Source organism: Mirounga leonina, unplaced genomic scaffold (genome assembly GCF_011800145.1).
Source record: "Mirounga leonina isolate KUSES-001 unplaced genomic scaffold, KU_Mleo_1.0 Mir_151, whole genome shotgun sequence".
NCBI classification, from domain to species: Eukaryota; Metazoa; Chordata; class Mammalia; order Carnivora; family Phocidae; genus Mirounga; species Mirounga leonina.
Genome location: NW_023270377.1, coordinates 80,307,330 through 80,322,928, shown reverse-complemented (window position 1 = coordinate 80,322,928; position 15,599 = coordinate 80,307,330). Strand labels below are relative to the sequence as shown.

Genomic DNA, 15,599 nt, shown 5'->3' with positions numbered 1-15,599 from the left:
ATATTTTATTCTCAGAAACTGTGAGGCGAGGAAAGGTGCTTTCACGCCTACAGGATCACCTTTTTATTAAGAAAACCAGTTTGACCTGAAAGGTGACATTTCCTTACAAAGTTGGCATGATTATTTCTTCATCTTTCAAATCATGGAAATTACTTGGTTATCTAATTGTCAGCTTTCATTTTTCCCAGTATATCCTATTGACCTCCAAGAATAGTTATTAAAGAATCACAGCATAACAAATTTTGGCAATACTGACTGATGATACAAGAATTTAGTTTACAGCAATGGTCAGCAGTCAGAGTTCTAGAAGAGTTGATACCACATGTGTTTGGGAATGAAGGCAGTCCTGTGGAGTATATTGCGGAGGAGGGAGATTGTGCAGGAGGCCCAGGGAGCTGACTTGTGTGATTATCATAAAATTAAATGTGGGGAACCGTTTAATCCTCTGGCACTTCATAACCCTCTTCCCCCCTTTTCTTAAGAAAAAAATTTGAGACTTATTCCTATCTTTTACTGTCCTCTCAATTGGTTTACATGAGGAGGTAAAAATAATTACTTATTACATCACTGGTTACTTGACTTTAGACTTCTTGGACCAGAAAATTTCAAAATTCATGTTATTGTACATTTTACATATATAAAAATAAGATTTTTATCTTATTAATTTACAAAAGAGAGGACATTTTACACTAAGAAGGTAGTTGTCACTTTATAAGAAAAGTACTTTGGATGGCATATTTTTTTTTTTTTTTCCTGCTAAGAACTTTTTTTTCTTATATTCAATTAGCTAACACATAATAATACATCATTAGTTTTTGTTGTGTTCAACGATTCATTAGTTGCATATAACACCCAGTGGTCATCACCACATATGCCTTCCTTAATACATTTATCTTTAGGAGAAAAGTAAACTTTTGAGAAATGCTTGCTTATAGTACAGTTAAAGATGCCAAAAAAGCAGAGCTACTGTTTTTTTCTTTCTTTAAAGTATTGTTATTAAATGAATTAAAAACTTGAGCTTTGGAGTCTTAGTGATCTATTCCCTTTTTTAGACATTTCTATTGTATGTGCGTTCACAGATAATTGTCTAAGTTGTAATCTAGAGATCAGTCACCTGAGGATAGAGCTTTTTGGAATACCATTATCTGGCCATGCCCTAGATCTCCAAAAACTCAATTAGAGTGTGATCCACCCAGCTATCCTGTAAGAATTTTTTAAGCATTCATATGTGAATATTGTCAAGCACCAACCAAGGCTAGCTATAGTAGCTTAGTAACCATAGTTCCAATACTAAGAAATACCAAATTGTTAGGGACAGATATAAAGAATTCCAAGGCAGAATTCATGAATGAATAAATATGTACATGTTGTAGAAATAGAACTTTTAAAAGTTTATCCATTCTTTACTTGGCTAATTCTTTTTAAGTTTTATATTACTACTTTTTGTTAATAAAGAAAGAGAAACCCTCAAAAATGAGTATTCTTTTTTTTTTTTAAGATACACATTTCAAACAGGATGCAAAGGTACAATTGAGAAGTATAGTTTTCTTGTCCTTGTCTCCAACAGAACCACCATTGTTTTTGTGATAACTTCCAGAAGGGGGAAAAAATTCTAAGCCAGCGCCAGCATAATGTTTGCTGATATATTTATTAAGTGTATCCAGAAAGGATCTCAGTATATATACTGCTTTGTTCCTTGCTGTACAGTGTTTTTGGAAACTTTTCTGTATCAGTCCAGATTCATTTCATGTTTTTTCAGAGCTGCATAGTACTCTGTTTAAGAAATCCCTGCTGATGGAAACTTCCCATTTCTAGTGTCTTGGCTGTTATGACTTGAAATGGAATACAGTGCTCCTTGACTCTGTAGTCCGGTGGTCATAATTTGGTTACCTTACCTGATACGATAGCAGACCACATTTGGTTTTGATTCTTTTTACAAAACCATAAAATGTTAGTTCATAAAGTTAATGAATGAGTACTGTTTGCTTTCAACATCTTTTTCAGGTTGGTACCCGGAGGTATATGGCTCCAGAGGTATTAGAGGGTGCTATAAACTTCCAAAGGGATGCATTTTTGAGGATAGATATGTACGCCATGGGATTAGTCCTGTGGGAACTGGCTTCTCGCTGTACTGCCGCAGATGGTAAGGGAAAAAAAAAATATATTTTTTTAAAGATATGCCTATTGTCTACTACACATATATGAAAAGGGATGATTATACTCAAAAGGTAATATTTCAAAGTACAAAAAACTTTTTTTAAGTAGACTCCAAGAGGTAGTGGCTTAAACGGAATTCAGGAGGCAGGGGATGGGGGCAGGCTGGAGAGGGAAGGTATGGGCATGTATTGATCCTTTACCATTGCCATGTATCTTGCACTAGGCCCTTCACATACCTTTAGCTAATTTCCTAAAACTCCTTTGGAGGTAGTTACTATCTTAGTTTTATACATGAGCAATTTGAGGCTCAAATTTTAAGTAGAAATTAAGCAGATTGCCAGTTTTAGCTTCAAGGTGGTAAATGGTGAAACCTAGATTTGAAACTCTGATCCAAATGTAGGGATAGGGCTGCCACTTTGGTAGGTCCTGCAGGTCCTGCCTGCCCCCAGGTTGCAAAGTCAACTCTTTTGGCAAGAGGAGATAAAGGAAGAGTTGGGGGATTTTCCCTTCAGGACACTCAAGGCTGAATCTATTCATCACTCCCATGATGTCAGTATACACTTAACCAGATTGAATTTACAGTCCATCCTCCAGGGCACAAAATTGAGCATGCCTTTGGATATACCACAGGTTAAATTCTGTCTCCTTACGGCCTTGAAAGTCTGAGCTGATGTAGACGTTATTATGAACACTAGTTATATTCTCTTGCACACCTTGGTTCTAAAGAATTACTGTTTTTGTTATGTAAGTCCTTGTTCAAGTCCTATAAATATTTAAACTGATCGATTGATAATAAGCTTGCATACTATTTTCCTGGCGTGACAAAATTATAGTGTGCTAGATACTATCTTTAGTGCTTCTCAGAAGTTCTCCATTCTCTTCACTTGTGTTACAGTACTTTTTTTTGGACGTGAAAATATAAAGCAGACATCTTGACAAATGTCAATTAGCTTGATCGTTTTCTTTTAATTTATAATTACGTAAAAACTTCCTACAGATTGTGAAAAGACCATAGAAGAAAGTTGTGCAGAGTATTTAGACCAACTTAACGTATATTCATGAGAATACTATGTTTTCTGAGTACTGTAATGGTCTCTCAGTGTAGGACAGACTACCTCTGGTATATGAAATTTGATTTGGGGTACCGTGCTTTTAAAGGGAACTTGGTAGAGTGCTCAGGAATGGATAGCCATTCATTCTTCTAAAATTGGGGGTTTGGCGTGGGGGTGGATCCAGACCTAAGAAAGTTTGAAGCAGTTTGGATATAATTCTCGCTTAGAAGTCTAGAGGAAGAGTAAGCTGTTCAGTGTAGTTTGGCTCAAAGTGGAAGAGGAAGTACATTTATTATGTGCATTTATGGAAGCAGAAATAGGTTGGATGGCAGATGTTATAGGAAAATGTATTTTATAAGAACTTTAATAATATGAACTCTCCAAAGCCAACCATTGGATATGGTGGTGTAGGGGATATACAAGGCCCTGCCCTTAAGCAATGTATAGTTTAAATAAGGGGATAAAATATATCCTGGACAATTGACTCTAGAGTAAGGTAAGTGTGAATTGCCTAGCTTCGTGCTCAGTACATAGATATTCAGTAAGTTATTTTGGACGAATGTAATACCTGAGGAATGTTAAGAGAGTGTTAATGGGAGTTTAGAGGAGTGAAAAATGCTTTGTTTTGGGGTAGAACGGTTATCAGGGAAGATTTTATGAAAAATGAGGACAGATATATATATATATATATTTTAAAGATTTTATTTATTTATTTGAGAGAGAAAAACACAGCGAGAGAGGGAACACAAGCAGGGGGAGTGGGAGTGGGAGAGGGAGAAGCAGGCTTCCCGCGGAGCGCGGAGCCCGATGTGGGGCTCAATCCCAGGACCCTGGGATCCTGACCTGAGCCGAAGGCAGTCGCTTAACCGACTGAGCCACCCAGGCGCCCCCCGCTTTTTTTTAAAGATTTTATTTATTTATTTGACAGAGAGCGAAAGCAGGAACACAAGCAGGGGGAGTGGGAGAGGGAGAAGCAGGCTTCCCGCCGAGCAGGGAGCCCGATGCGGGGCTCGATCCCAGGACCCTGGGATCATGACCTGAGCCGAAGGCAGATGCTTAACAGCCGAGCCACCCAGGAGACCCGGTGCTGATATTTCTAAAATGCTTTGCATGTGCTATGAAGTAATTGCAGAGTCAGGGATTTCTGACCCTTAAGTCAGAAATTGGGGCAGGAGGGGACAGTGTGAACATTGCTCAAGTGAGTACTTTAAAATTGGTTGATGGCTAATTGTTGATGGTTCAGTTCAGTGACTCTCAGACTTTGATGTGTACTAAACTCCTAATCAAGTTCCCGTTGACTCAGTAGGTCTGGGTTGGGGCCTGATGCTTCTATTTCTTGCAGGCTACAAGTCAGTGCCAGTGCTGCTGAGCTGCGGACCATATTTTGAATAGCAAGAGTTAAACAGACATTTTAGAATGTCAGTACTCTTGAGTCACTGGAAGTGCTTAAGCGGAGACGGACTATCCAGGCATCAAGGATTCTTCCATTTGGAGAGGCTGGAGTTAGATGTCCTCCTTTATGATTCATTGTTTATAACTTACGTCCTATCCAGGAGTAGGAGTATCTGTACAAGGTTTAGGTCCATATACAGACCCTTTACATGCAATTGCTCTTTAGTGAACTGAACGGTTTCTGTCAAGGGGAGACAGCACAGTGATTGAAAGCACAGACTTCAGTGGCAGAGATGGATTCAAGTTCCACTCTACCACCTAACAGCTGTATGCCCTTGTGCAAATTATGGAACTTTTCTGAGCTGCTTTCCTATCTGTAAGATAGAGGTAATGTCACCTTCACTCTGTGGAGGTGTAAAACGGAAGGAAATAACATAGGAAGTTCCTAGTCAGGGTAAGTGCTTATTAAATATTAGTATTAGCTTGTAACTACATTATCCTATTTGAGTATGCCTAAGAAAAAAGGAACAATTTATTTTGTTGAATACATTTTGTCTGTGAAGGCACATTCTGAAGGCTAGTTGGGAACCCTATTTGGAGTATGCTGGTGATTTTTTTTAAAAACGATTTTTGGCAGCTTTTGTGAGGAGGGCGTGCGACTCTGAGGTACCTAATTCCTCATGCAGAACGTGTAGGGGGTTAGGATGTGTCACAGAATAAAGATGGTTATAAGAGACTGACCCCCAAATTGTCAGATGGAAGCACCACTGTTTACGGTCTGATTTGAATTATGAGAAGTACTTAAAGGGGTATTATAGCCTCGATTTGCAAATATTGTTGGTTCCCTGTGGTCCTATCTGTGTATGGAGATAGGCATATTCCTCATACAGTAGATGAGAAAGCTCCTTATGCAAATTTAGCAGGCTTATGCCAAATTGTACAGTTTTTGATTTCTCCTAAACTAGCATTTGGGTCATAATGTGGTAGAAGTAGTTGAGAATCTTTTTATCTCCTGTCATTATAGCATTTAACAGTTGGGAAAAGGTGATACAGAGTATGTTTCAGAAAGGTTGTTCCAGTTTGGAAGTCAGGAAGATTTGAATTAAAATTTTTTTTTTTTTTTTTTTTCATTTTAGGACCTGTAGATGAATACATGTTGCCATTTGAGGAGGAAATTGGCCAGCATCCATCTCTTGAAGACATGCAGGAAGTTGTGGTGCATAAAAAAAAGAGGCCTGTTTTAAGAGATTATTGGCAGAAACATGCTGTAAGTTAGCTTTTCATTTGAAATTCCAATAAAATGCTTTTCAGAGGAATGATTTCTATCTCTGCACACTTCTGGGACGATTTTCTGGGTAGGTTATCTTCATACGGGATATTGTCAAAAGTCTACAAACTACAGAATTTTAGGGCTATGAGGGAAGATGAAGTCATTAAACCTAAGGGGCTTGCATTGCTATGGTCCTGTGTTTGTCTCTTGTTTGGAGAGCTTCCCAGGGAAAGGAGTACCTGACTCTGAGCATGTGGAAAGGTGGGTAACCTTGATGATCACCGGCTTCCCTTAAGATGGTATTTTTAAAATAAAGCAGTTTCTGCTCTCTCTGTTTTTGATTTGGGACTGGACTTTGTTCAGGTCCTTAAGAATGCTCTAAAACTAGAGACTTAGGTAGGTGAAGAATGGAACACTATTGCCCTGGTTATTGTGGTCCCAATATAACTGGAAACATGGATTAAAAACCAGGTAGAGAATCTCAAGGATGCTTTTCTAACCTTTTTTTCTATTTAACTGCAAGACAGAAATGCCGGTATTAACTAAGAAAACTAGCCCTGGTTTTGAGTCTAGATCAGGGGTTAGCATTGAACTGACCTGGTTTATATGCAATGGCTAGGGATTTTTGGAATTAAAAAAACCTAATTTACCTCCTGTGATAGTCTCGGATGCTATAAGAAGTTTGATTTTTCTTAGTGCTTTTCGTCCATTTCCTGCATACAAGAGATACTCATAAGTGAATGTTGACACATAACAAACTAGGCTAATCTTTGAAACTTTGACTCACAAAAATAATTTCTTTATGGACATTTTATCGTTTCCTAATAGAAAACAAAATCTGCTACAATGTTTGAATATGTTTTTCATTTTTAGGGAATGGCAATGCTCTGTGAAACGATAGAAGAATGTTGGGATCACGATGCAGAAGCCAGGTTATCAGCTGGATGTGTCGGTGAAAGAATCACTCAGATGCAAAGACTAACAAATATCATTACCACAGAGGACATTGTAACAGTGGTCACGATGGTGACAAATGTTGACTTTCCTCCCAAAGAATCTAGTCTATGATGGTTGCACCGTGTGTCCACAGTGAGAAACAGGACTCTGAAGTGGAGCTGCTAAGCCGATGAAACTGCTCACAGTTTATTTTCTGTGAGAAATGAGTAGGAGGTCTCCTGGACATGTCAGGAAGAAGACTGTGGCTCTGGGAGACTTACAGCATTGCCTGCAGCAGAGACGTGAAGGACATGAGACTAAGAGAAGTTGCAGACTCTGTAAAGAACCTTTTGAAAAAGTGTACATGAAGAACGCAGCCCTCTCCGAATCAAGGATCTCTTGGCCCTGGCTAATCAAGCGTTTGAACACTGACATCGCATTTCGTAATGTCTGTCAGAAGACACTAACTCCTTAAATGAACTACTGCTTTCTTTTCCAGATCAAAAACTTTTCATTTCAGATTTGAAAAAGGGTAACCTGTTTGCGTTGCACTTGCGGTTGTGTTTGTACGAACGACTGTCGCAATGGCAGCACGACGCGGCCTGTGAATGCTTGGTGTGCTGCTGTTCCGTGTGCATAAGCAGAGGCATCAGAGGGGGGTGCAGGAGAGAGGCTTCCAAGCATTACTTTAACCTCCCTCAACAAGGTATACCTCAGCTCCACGGTTGCTAAATTGTAAAACTGAGAACACTAACACAATTGGAATAATAAATCGATCCATGTTTTGCAACAAGGTATTACAAATTCACGGTGTTATTTAAGAAAAAAGGGTAAGCTGTGGTCGGTGCCAACACTAAGTGGCCATTCATTAAGCAGTGTTTTAGCTTTTCTTGTGCTAGCTTGTAATTTAAGGGAAAAAAGTGTTTTTTGAAATGAAAAAATGGTGTCATTTCCCCCTTTTTCCCGTGTTTTAAAGCTTCACCTTCTATCCAGTTCCCAAATTCTTGCATATTTACCTAAGTATTTTTTTAGGTGTGCTGTGTTTGGGGAATATTTGAAAATTTAAAGCATGATTTAAATTTTTTAAAGTGAGCTGTGACACTGGAAAGCTCTTCATTTTTATTCTTTTAAAATAGATTTTTTTCCTATTTATGTATGTAAAATTGTAGTGTATTTCTTTTCACCGAACAGTGTGTGGGACATTCTTTATCACTGTTTAAGGATCACCTCAGGAAGTGTCATTACCCAGAATTCCTCACTCTCTGCTTTGAGACTTGTAACTTTATCACTATATTTCTGCTTGGTGCCATCTTGTCGGAGTAATACTTTGATGTCTGTGATATGTAAAGAATTATCCTAGGATAGAGGTTTTAAAGTTTAAGCACAGATTTCAAATGTTACTGCTTTAAAACAAATCAGGGATAACAAGTTATACTTATAAACTTAAAATATGCAATGACATTTAGAGGTAACCGATGTTGATATAGGTAATAGAGCCTCGCCTCCTGCAAATTGCTTTCACACTATGACTTTTAGGATAGTTGATTGATGCCTTATCCTTGATAAGAAAATGGAATTGATGGTAGGTAGGTGCCAAAGTGCTTTTCAAAACAATACTGGATTAGAATATAATTGGATTGTTCCTCAAATTTATAGAGGCCAAAGTAAAACAGTAATTTCCTGAATTTCTAAATTACTGACCAACAAATAGCCAGTATTATGCTACGTACTTTCGTCAGGTCATTTTACAATCCATACATTGATTTTATAAAAGAATTTTTTACATGTCACTATCAGGAGCTCACTGTGAATGTATTACCTTCATATGGCTATTTAACCACACAGTACACTACATTTTACATATAATGTGCACTTAATCTCTGGGAATAATAAATTATATTATTTATAAATAATGCATAGGTCAACAGACTCTAAAGCAGGGAGGGAAAGAAGAGTAATAGCATTGTTGTCTGCGTGCCACACACCATGCAGAACTTTGTGCTCTTGGGTCACATATGTACCCAAGTTTTCATTGTATTCCTAAAGAATTCCCTTTTCAATGTTGAGTTCACCTCTTTATTTCAAAAAGTACTTGACATCTCAACTGATTTGGTTTAACTTCCACTTTGAAACTAATCAAGATGGGAAAGTGACAATGTTCACACATAGAAATTGTCCATCTCCTGAAGACTAAGTTCTACCTGTTCTAAACATTTAATTTTAAAAGTAAGAAAAAATCAAATCAAAACAAAAACAAGGAATATTATGATGAATGTTTGGCTTCTGTGAGCACTAGTGATAAATTTTATAAGATCGGTTATTCAAAAGATAGTTTTCTCTTCATGTTAGAAAAAATTTTTAGAAATCCTGGGTATTGTACTTAACTCTAGCTAACCAACTTTAAGACTTGTATCCTTTTGAAAACTATATTAATAGAAAAACACTTTTTATAAGCAGTAAAATAAGAATGTTCCAGTGACTACCTGTCCTGATACCTAGTCTTGTTAAAACTTTTCATTTGCAGGGCATTTTCAGGTTTGGTTTACAGTCAGCGCAGAGTGGGCAAGCTTACAAAAAGTTTGAGCTGGGATACTGAAAAAAAGAAAGATCAAAGAATGAGAAAAACGATGACTTCTTTGTTTTGGGGTGAACTGAGACCCCAATAATTTTTTCCTCATGTGTATGGTGCTCCTTACGATTCATCTTGTATTTTGCCTTTCTGATACCCATCAGAACTGCTGCTCTAACTTCCACTCTTTACCTTGCCCAAATCTCCATGTAAGGAATGCTTTATGATCAACTGCCATAGGACTGATGGATTAACCAGTGTTTGGCTTTATTCAAAGTCTATGCCCTGCACAGCTCTTGTATGTATCTTAGATGCTAGGACGTTTTTAGCATGTGAAGTGTGACTCTTGTTTGAATGTTTATTCCAGGTACCTTGTGAATTCCAGAACAGAGACTGTGCCTCAAAATTGTTGGTCCCATGAATTTGCACTACCTTTCATGGTGATGTTTTGAAAATGCAATCAGGAAAAAACCCCAAGAAGTTTGGAATTTAAAAATAGAATCATCTATCCTGAAATTGAAAAAGAACCTCTTCTTCCTCCTTTCCTCAATCCTAAGTAACAGCTACATTTAAGTAAAATGCAGGCGGGTAGGGGAAAAAAAACCCTGGCCAGATGATGATAAGTTTAAGTGGAATTAAACTTAACTATTAAAAAAAAGAAATGCTTCTCCACAAATATTTTCCAGTTTCTCTTTTTTACCTTTTTAAAAAATTACTTTTTAGAAACATTTGGTATAATGTGCATAAAATTATTTACTGATTTATGGGCAAAATGATACAAGTAGCATCTTGATTGAACATCATTTACCTCAGATATTCAACCAGCAGTACATTTTTTATGCAGTCTCAATCCATATCCTATTTGTTACCTCTCAAAATATTGGTAAGCAATTATTTTAGCTTTACTCTGTATTTCTTGTCAGTGTTTTGGGCACAGGTTGTTGTACTACTGTCAAATTGTACTTGCTATTTTTTTCTGCAAGTATTTAACAAAAAGTTAAAAAAAAAAAAAGCCCCATAAAACCCCACCTTGGATAAGTGATTGTTAAATATTGTACAATAAAATGTATGCTATCCCCATTCCATCCCCGAGTTAAATAAAAAAAAATGAATATGGTATGATTTGCTTACGCAGTTTTTCTTTAGCTATACATTTTTCTTAAAAAGGGGAACAGCAGCTTTGCCATCTATGGCGAGGCTCACACCTTGAGATAGGCAAGAATGGGGATAGTGGTGAAAAGGAAGTTTGTCAAGGGTGGCGTTTCCCCCCTTTACCGTCTAAGCAGATTGTATTCCCTGCAAGGTATGTATATTAGTCCTGCCAGTTTTAGGAAACCAGAGGCTAGCAGGCATTAGTTACCTTGTCTTTTCATATGGCAACAGAAAAATGTGGCTTAGGAAATTGTCATCAAATATACAAGCCACTCTTCCTCAAGGATATTAACTAGTTTACTGACGGAATGGAAGAACTCTGGTATTTTCACTTAGGGTAATCAGTAAGAGTAATCGTCAAGGAAGCTAGCTTTCATTTACATTTTTAATGTTGCCGAGGCTTTTGTTTATCGCGTGGCTTTCAAAAGAAGGGATGGAAAGCCCCACAGGAGCACTGTGTCATAGTTCACACCAATGGATTCTCAACCCGCACTGCTTTCTAAACCAAGTGAAAACACAAACTAGGATGGAATATGCACTGAATCGCTACCGAAAGACTGAAATTGTTTTCCACAGCATGTTCTGCTAAACTGATTTTTTGGGAAGTTAATACATAGTATATACTCAACATACATAGCATTAGGATATGGTACGTTTGGACCAGCAAGTTTTAATTCCTCAGAGCCATTCACCACATGAACTGGAGGTGTTGTGTTTTGTTTTGAAGAAGATCCTGTTTTGGATAGGGTACATGGAAGGGTCACGTGAGTCAAAACTGCACTGAAACCTCTAACACTCTTCCTCACCTGTTTTGCTAACCTTTTTTCCAATTTGCGTTAAGAATTGTTTCACTGAAAATGAAAACCCACCCTGTGACTTACAGTTTTCTAATCTGTATACTGGGTGTTGGTGGATCTTCTGCAGGTCTTCGTAACCAGGAAGGCACATGAGAGCTTTCAGCCTTGTAGTGGCATCTTAAGCTAATAATTTGCAGTCTTGAAATAAAGTTGTTTAAATGCTTTCACAGTGAGTGCCATTAAGGCAGATAATACTTCCCTAAAATAGTTCAGAAAATTTTCTTAAAGGGAAAACTCCTAGCTCAAGTGTAAAATCCTTGCTTCCAGTAGCAGTGATGCTACCAATGCTAACTATTTTGGCAAAATATCCCCTAAAAATCTGTAGACTATTGCATAGAACCAGTATGTAAGCCTTACCTTTACTGAGACACTGCTGAAAAGTAAATGACAGTGATCGGAAGACTTAGAAGGCAGGGAAGGAACAGCTACGTCTGCAAAAAAATAGGTTGAACTGGAGAGCTACTTTTTTACGCACAGAAGTATTATAGTCCAATCTATACCTGATACTTCTTGAAAACCAGATAAATCACTTTTTAGAGCATACTTTAAAAAATCTGTGGCAAGAACCAGTTAATGAATTTTAGTTCTTCATAGTGGGGCTTTGGTGTCAGTCAAACCTGAGTTGAATTCCAGGGTCTGTCAATCATTCTCTACCTGTGTGATTTTGAAAACTGCCACTATGATGTTAGTTTTCTCAACTGTAAATAACAGTCCCTGAATATCACAGGGCGTTTGATAGTTAAAAGGATTATGAACACAAGGATGGAGACTGCCTTTTGAAAACAATATGCAATCAAATATTCTTGAATAAATGAAGTCACTAACACTTGGCAAATGCTTATTAAATTTCATTCTAAACAGATACCTGGAATTAGTTCTTGGACTCCTGAATTTTATAAGGTTAGCATTTCTACATTCCCTTTAGGGATTTACTTTTTGATACAAATAAATTTAGTCAACAGTGCCAAACACTTCCATTAATTGTGGGAATGGTTTTCCAGGCATTTCCTAAAGTCCCCGTTAAAAAGACAAATTCTGATCCTTTGGGGCCTAAGAGAGGCCCAAGAATTTTTTTTTTTTTTAAACATTTCATGAAATCTTTAATGAAACTGGGAAGAATTTGCCTTTTAAAAAATTCTACAAGGGATTCTTCTGTAGATGATAACCACCTTTTGAGAAACCTGGAAGAAATTCATGTTCAAACTTCTCACTTTTTTCTTCCACGTGAACTATCTTCTGCCAAACTGGTCAGTCTCCTGAACTAGAAGACCTGGGTCTGGGGTAGAATCCAAAATTTCCATGGATAGAGAAAAGAAAATGCGGCACCTTCCAGTGGACCAAAAGATTCCTCAGTACACATCAACCCTTACCATTGTTTCTTTACTGCTTTTAGGATTTGTAAAAATACTTGGCTGCTGGGTTGAAATGAACTCTTCAAATATACCGCATAAATACTTGACAAGTGTTAAATAAGCATATGGTTCACTCCCTAAAACAGTCACATTTATTTCTTTGCACTGCTACTTACAACATAATCTAAATCACTGGAATTATAAATCATGTAACTGCTCATGATTCAAAGGCAAGACACAGTCAAGACACTACATGTATAACAGTCTCCCATAAATACAAAAATACAGATTTATAAATATAAGAAAATGTAATAACATATCTTGCTAAAGGACAATAGCTTTGAGTTCCTTACAGAAGAATGCCTGAAACTCCATAACTGAAGCCACTGGTTATATTCATAACCAGCTGAGTGAGGATGTTGCCCACTGCCTAACATCTGTAGGACAGTTGGGGTATTTCTGCAAAGCATTCATAATTTGAGTATTATCCAAAAGTAGTTTCATCAGCTGGTACTCTCTCTGTGTATTTACCGAAGTCCTTTCCATGGGCCTTATTAATTCTAACTGTTGTAAGTGTTCAAAAGCCTGGAAGATGAAAGAAATAGTTTAGGTTGAATAGGGGAAGTAAAATAATAACGTTAATCCAGAGAACAATTAGGGTTGTGTTTAACTGTAGAACAGAGTGCCAGGAAACAAAACTTAACAGGAATCAGTAGGGATCAAAAACAACTCTCATCAACCTCATAAAACTTCATCTATCAGGTGAGGCAGTGTCAATATATAGTTATCTGTCCCTGAATTGTTGAATGCGAACAGGGCAAACTCTAATTCAGTCTGCACAATATGGTTTTGCTTCCAGACCTCATTCTGTACCATTATCACCTGCTAGTACTTAAGGGCTTCCAGTTCTCTCTATAAAAATCTAACATCTGATAAGACCAGTACTTTAATTACCTAGGTTATTCAAATTTGCATTTACATTCTCTTTCTAGTTTTGTAAGACTCTGCTACGTAGAAGTTTAATACAGCTGCAAAAAAAGCCAGAGGCAGGAAAGACCCCTAGGAGTACACCCAAGCCTATTCAGCTGACCCTATAAATAAATGATTCAGCAGAGTGGTATGGGCATGAAGGAAAGAAGACAGCCTCCTTTTTCCCTCTGAAGAGCATGCCACCACCTGTCACAAAGTCCCTTTCCTCCATCTTCCCCCCCTTAAAAGGGTTATGATCTGTTTCCTCTCACCTCTAATATTCACGTATTATGTCTTTTCTAACCCTGATTGTTGTTTTAGGTATTTTATTGGCGTATGAAAAAAAAAAGCCATTAAATCATGACATGGTAACTATTAAATATTGACCCAGTGAAACACATTCTGGAGCTTTCTGTTCTTACAACCACACTGTAAAAAATATCATTGGAATATAATCTTTATGTATCATAAAAAGTCTTCTGATGAAAAGAGAAATAACACCACCACCATTCATTTCTGAAAATGAGAAAATACCAGAGGCTGCAGGTATTATTGGGGCTGAATAAAATTGAGATTTAAAATATTTCTAGGCAGCAAAATACTTTATTTAAAATGCGGAAACAAGCAGGTACAAAATACAAATCACTCACAAGAATTTAAATGTTCATGTAACCCTTCGTACTCACAACCTCCACAAACTATGACTGTCAGACAGACATGGACATGAGGAAGAGGAAAAAACCAACCTCCAGTAGGCTGAATACATTCCCTGTTCTTTTAAAGAAATGGTGATGCTCTGTACTCACATTTTTTAATTTGGTACAAGAAATAGAATTCTGACCATTAAGGCCTATAAAGGGTGATAAAGGACTTATGGATCCATTGCTAGAAAGAAAGAAAGGAAGAGAGAAAGAAAGAAAAAGAAGGAAAGGAAGGAGGGCAGGAAAAAAATAAAGAAGGGAAGGAAAGAAAGGAGGGAAGGAAGGATGGGAAGGAAAGAAAGGAGGGAGGGAGGGAAAGAAAGGAAGGAAGGAGGGAGGGAAGGAGATGCTTTTCCCCATAAAGTCCTCTAGAACTGCACTGTCCAGTAAGGTGACCACAGAGGGCTACTGCTATTCGTGGAACTTGATTTTTAATTTTATTTGTTTATTAATTATTAAATTTAATGTAAAATTTGATACTCAAGTCAATTAGAAAATTTTAAGTTCGTTTGGAATAATTCAAAATGTAAATCTACTTCAGCTACAAATTTTATGAAATCTAAAGAACAAGTATTTCCAATGAATATTTAGTGAATTAAGATCGCTTTAAGTGTAAACACACATGAAATTTCAAAAACTTAATACAAAACAAAATAAAGTATAACACAATAATTTTCTGTATTGATTATAGACTAAAATGTTTTTGGTATATTAGGTTAAATAAAATTTGTCATTAAAGTTAATTTCACCTTTTTAACTTTTTGTTGCTACTAGGAAATCCAGTATTACACTATGTGGCTCACATATTTCTAAAGGACAATGGTACACGCTAATGAAGTTCCTCAAGTTTTAAAACTCATGACTTAACCAATCCCTAATAAAACTTTGTATGTCCTCACTAGCCCATATTTTATCCTTTAGTTTCTATTAATGGCTAATATTGTCATTTTTATCTTTTTACTGCTAAGATTATAAAGCCAACCTTTGGGTTATACAGGGACAGAATTTTATTGATGAACTGTAATGTATAGTTCTTTGCACAATGCAGTGCTAGAAACAGACAGTAGAGGGCAGTATACTTCCACAAACTGGGAAATACCTGACTGCTTTAGAATTATTCAAATGTTTCATTTTGAGATAATTTGTTATGCAAAAAAAATTTCTATGATAAATACCTAATGTATCAAAATTA

General features: G+C 36.9%; 2 protein-coding genes across 4 annotated transcripts in view; one reads left to right on the top strand and one right to left on the bottom strand.

Annotated features, from left to right (window-relative positions):
- ACVR2A (activin A receptor type 2A) overlaps window positions 1–9,393 on the top strand; it is an 81,467-nt gene extending 72,074 nt beyond the window's left edge. Inside the window, exons 9-11 of the mRNA XM_035008077.1 lie at window positions 2,005–2,143; window positions 5,738–5,868; window positions 6,745–9,393. Of these exons, the coding sequence (XP_034863968.1) occupies window positions 2,005–2,143; window positions 5,738–5,868; window positions 6,745–6,939 (465 nt within the window). The 3' untranslated portion in view covers window positions 6,940–9,393. The remainder of the gene's footprint in view (window positions 1–2,004; window positions 2,144–5,737; window positions 5,869–6,744) is intronic.
- Window positions 9,394–10,545: 1,152 nt separating this feature from the next.
- Window positions 10,546–15,599, bottom strand: part of ORC4 (origin recognition complex subunit 4) — a 96,250-nt gene continuing 91,196 nt past the window's right edge. For 2 of the 3 annotated variants that reach the window (XM_035008081.1, XM_035008080.1), the window contains exon 14: window positions 12,862–13,322. In XM_035008081.1, the coding sequence (XP_034863972.1) occupies window positions 13,134–13,322 (189 nt within the window). In that variant the 3' untranslated portion in view covers window positions 12,862–13,133. Of the gene's footprint in view, window positions 13,323–15,599 lie in introns of all 3 variants that reach the window. The other variant, XM_035008079.1, reaches the window with a different exon arrangement.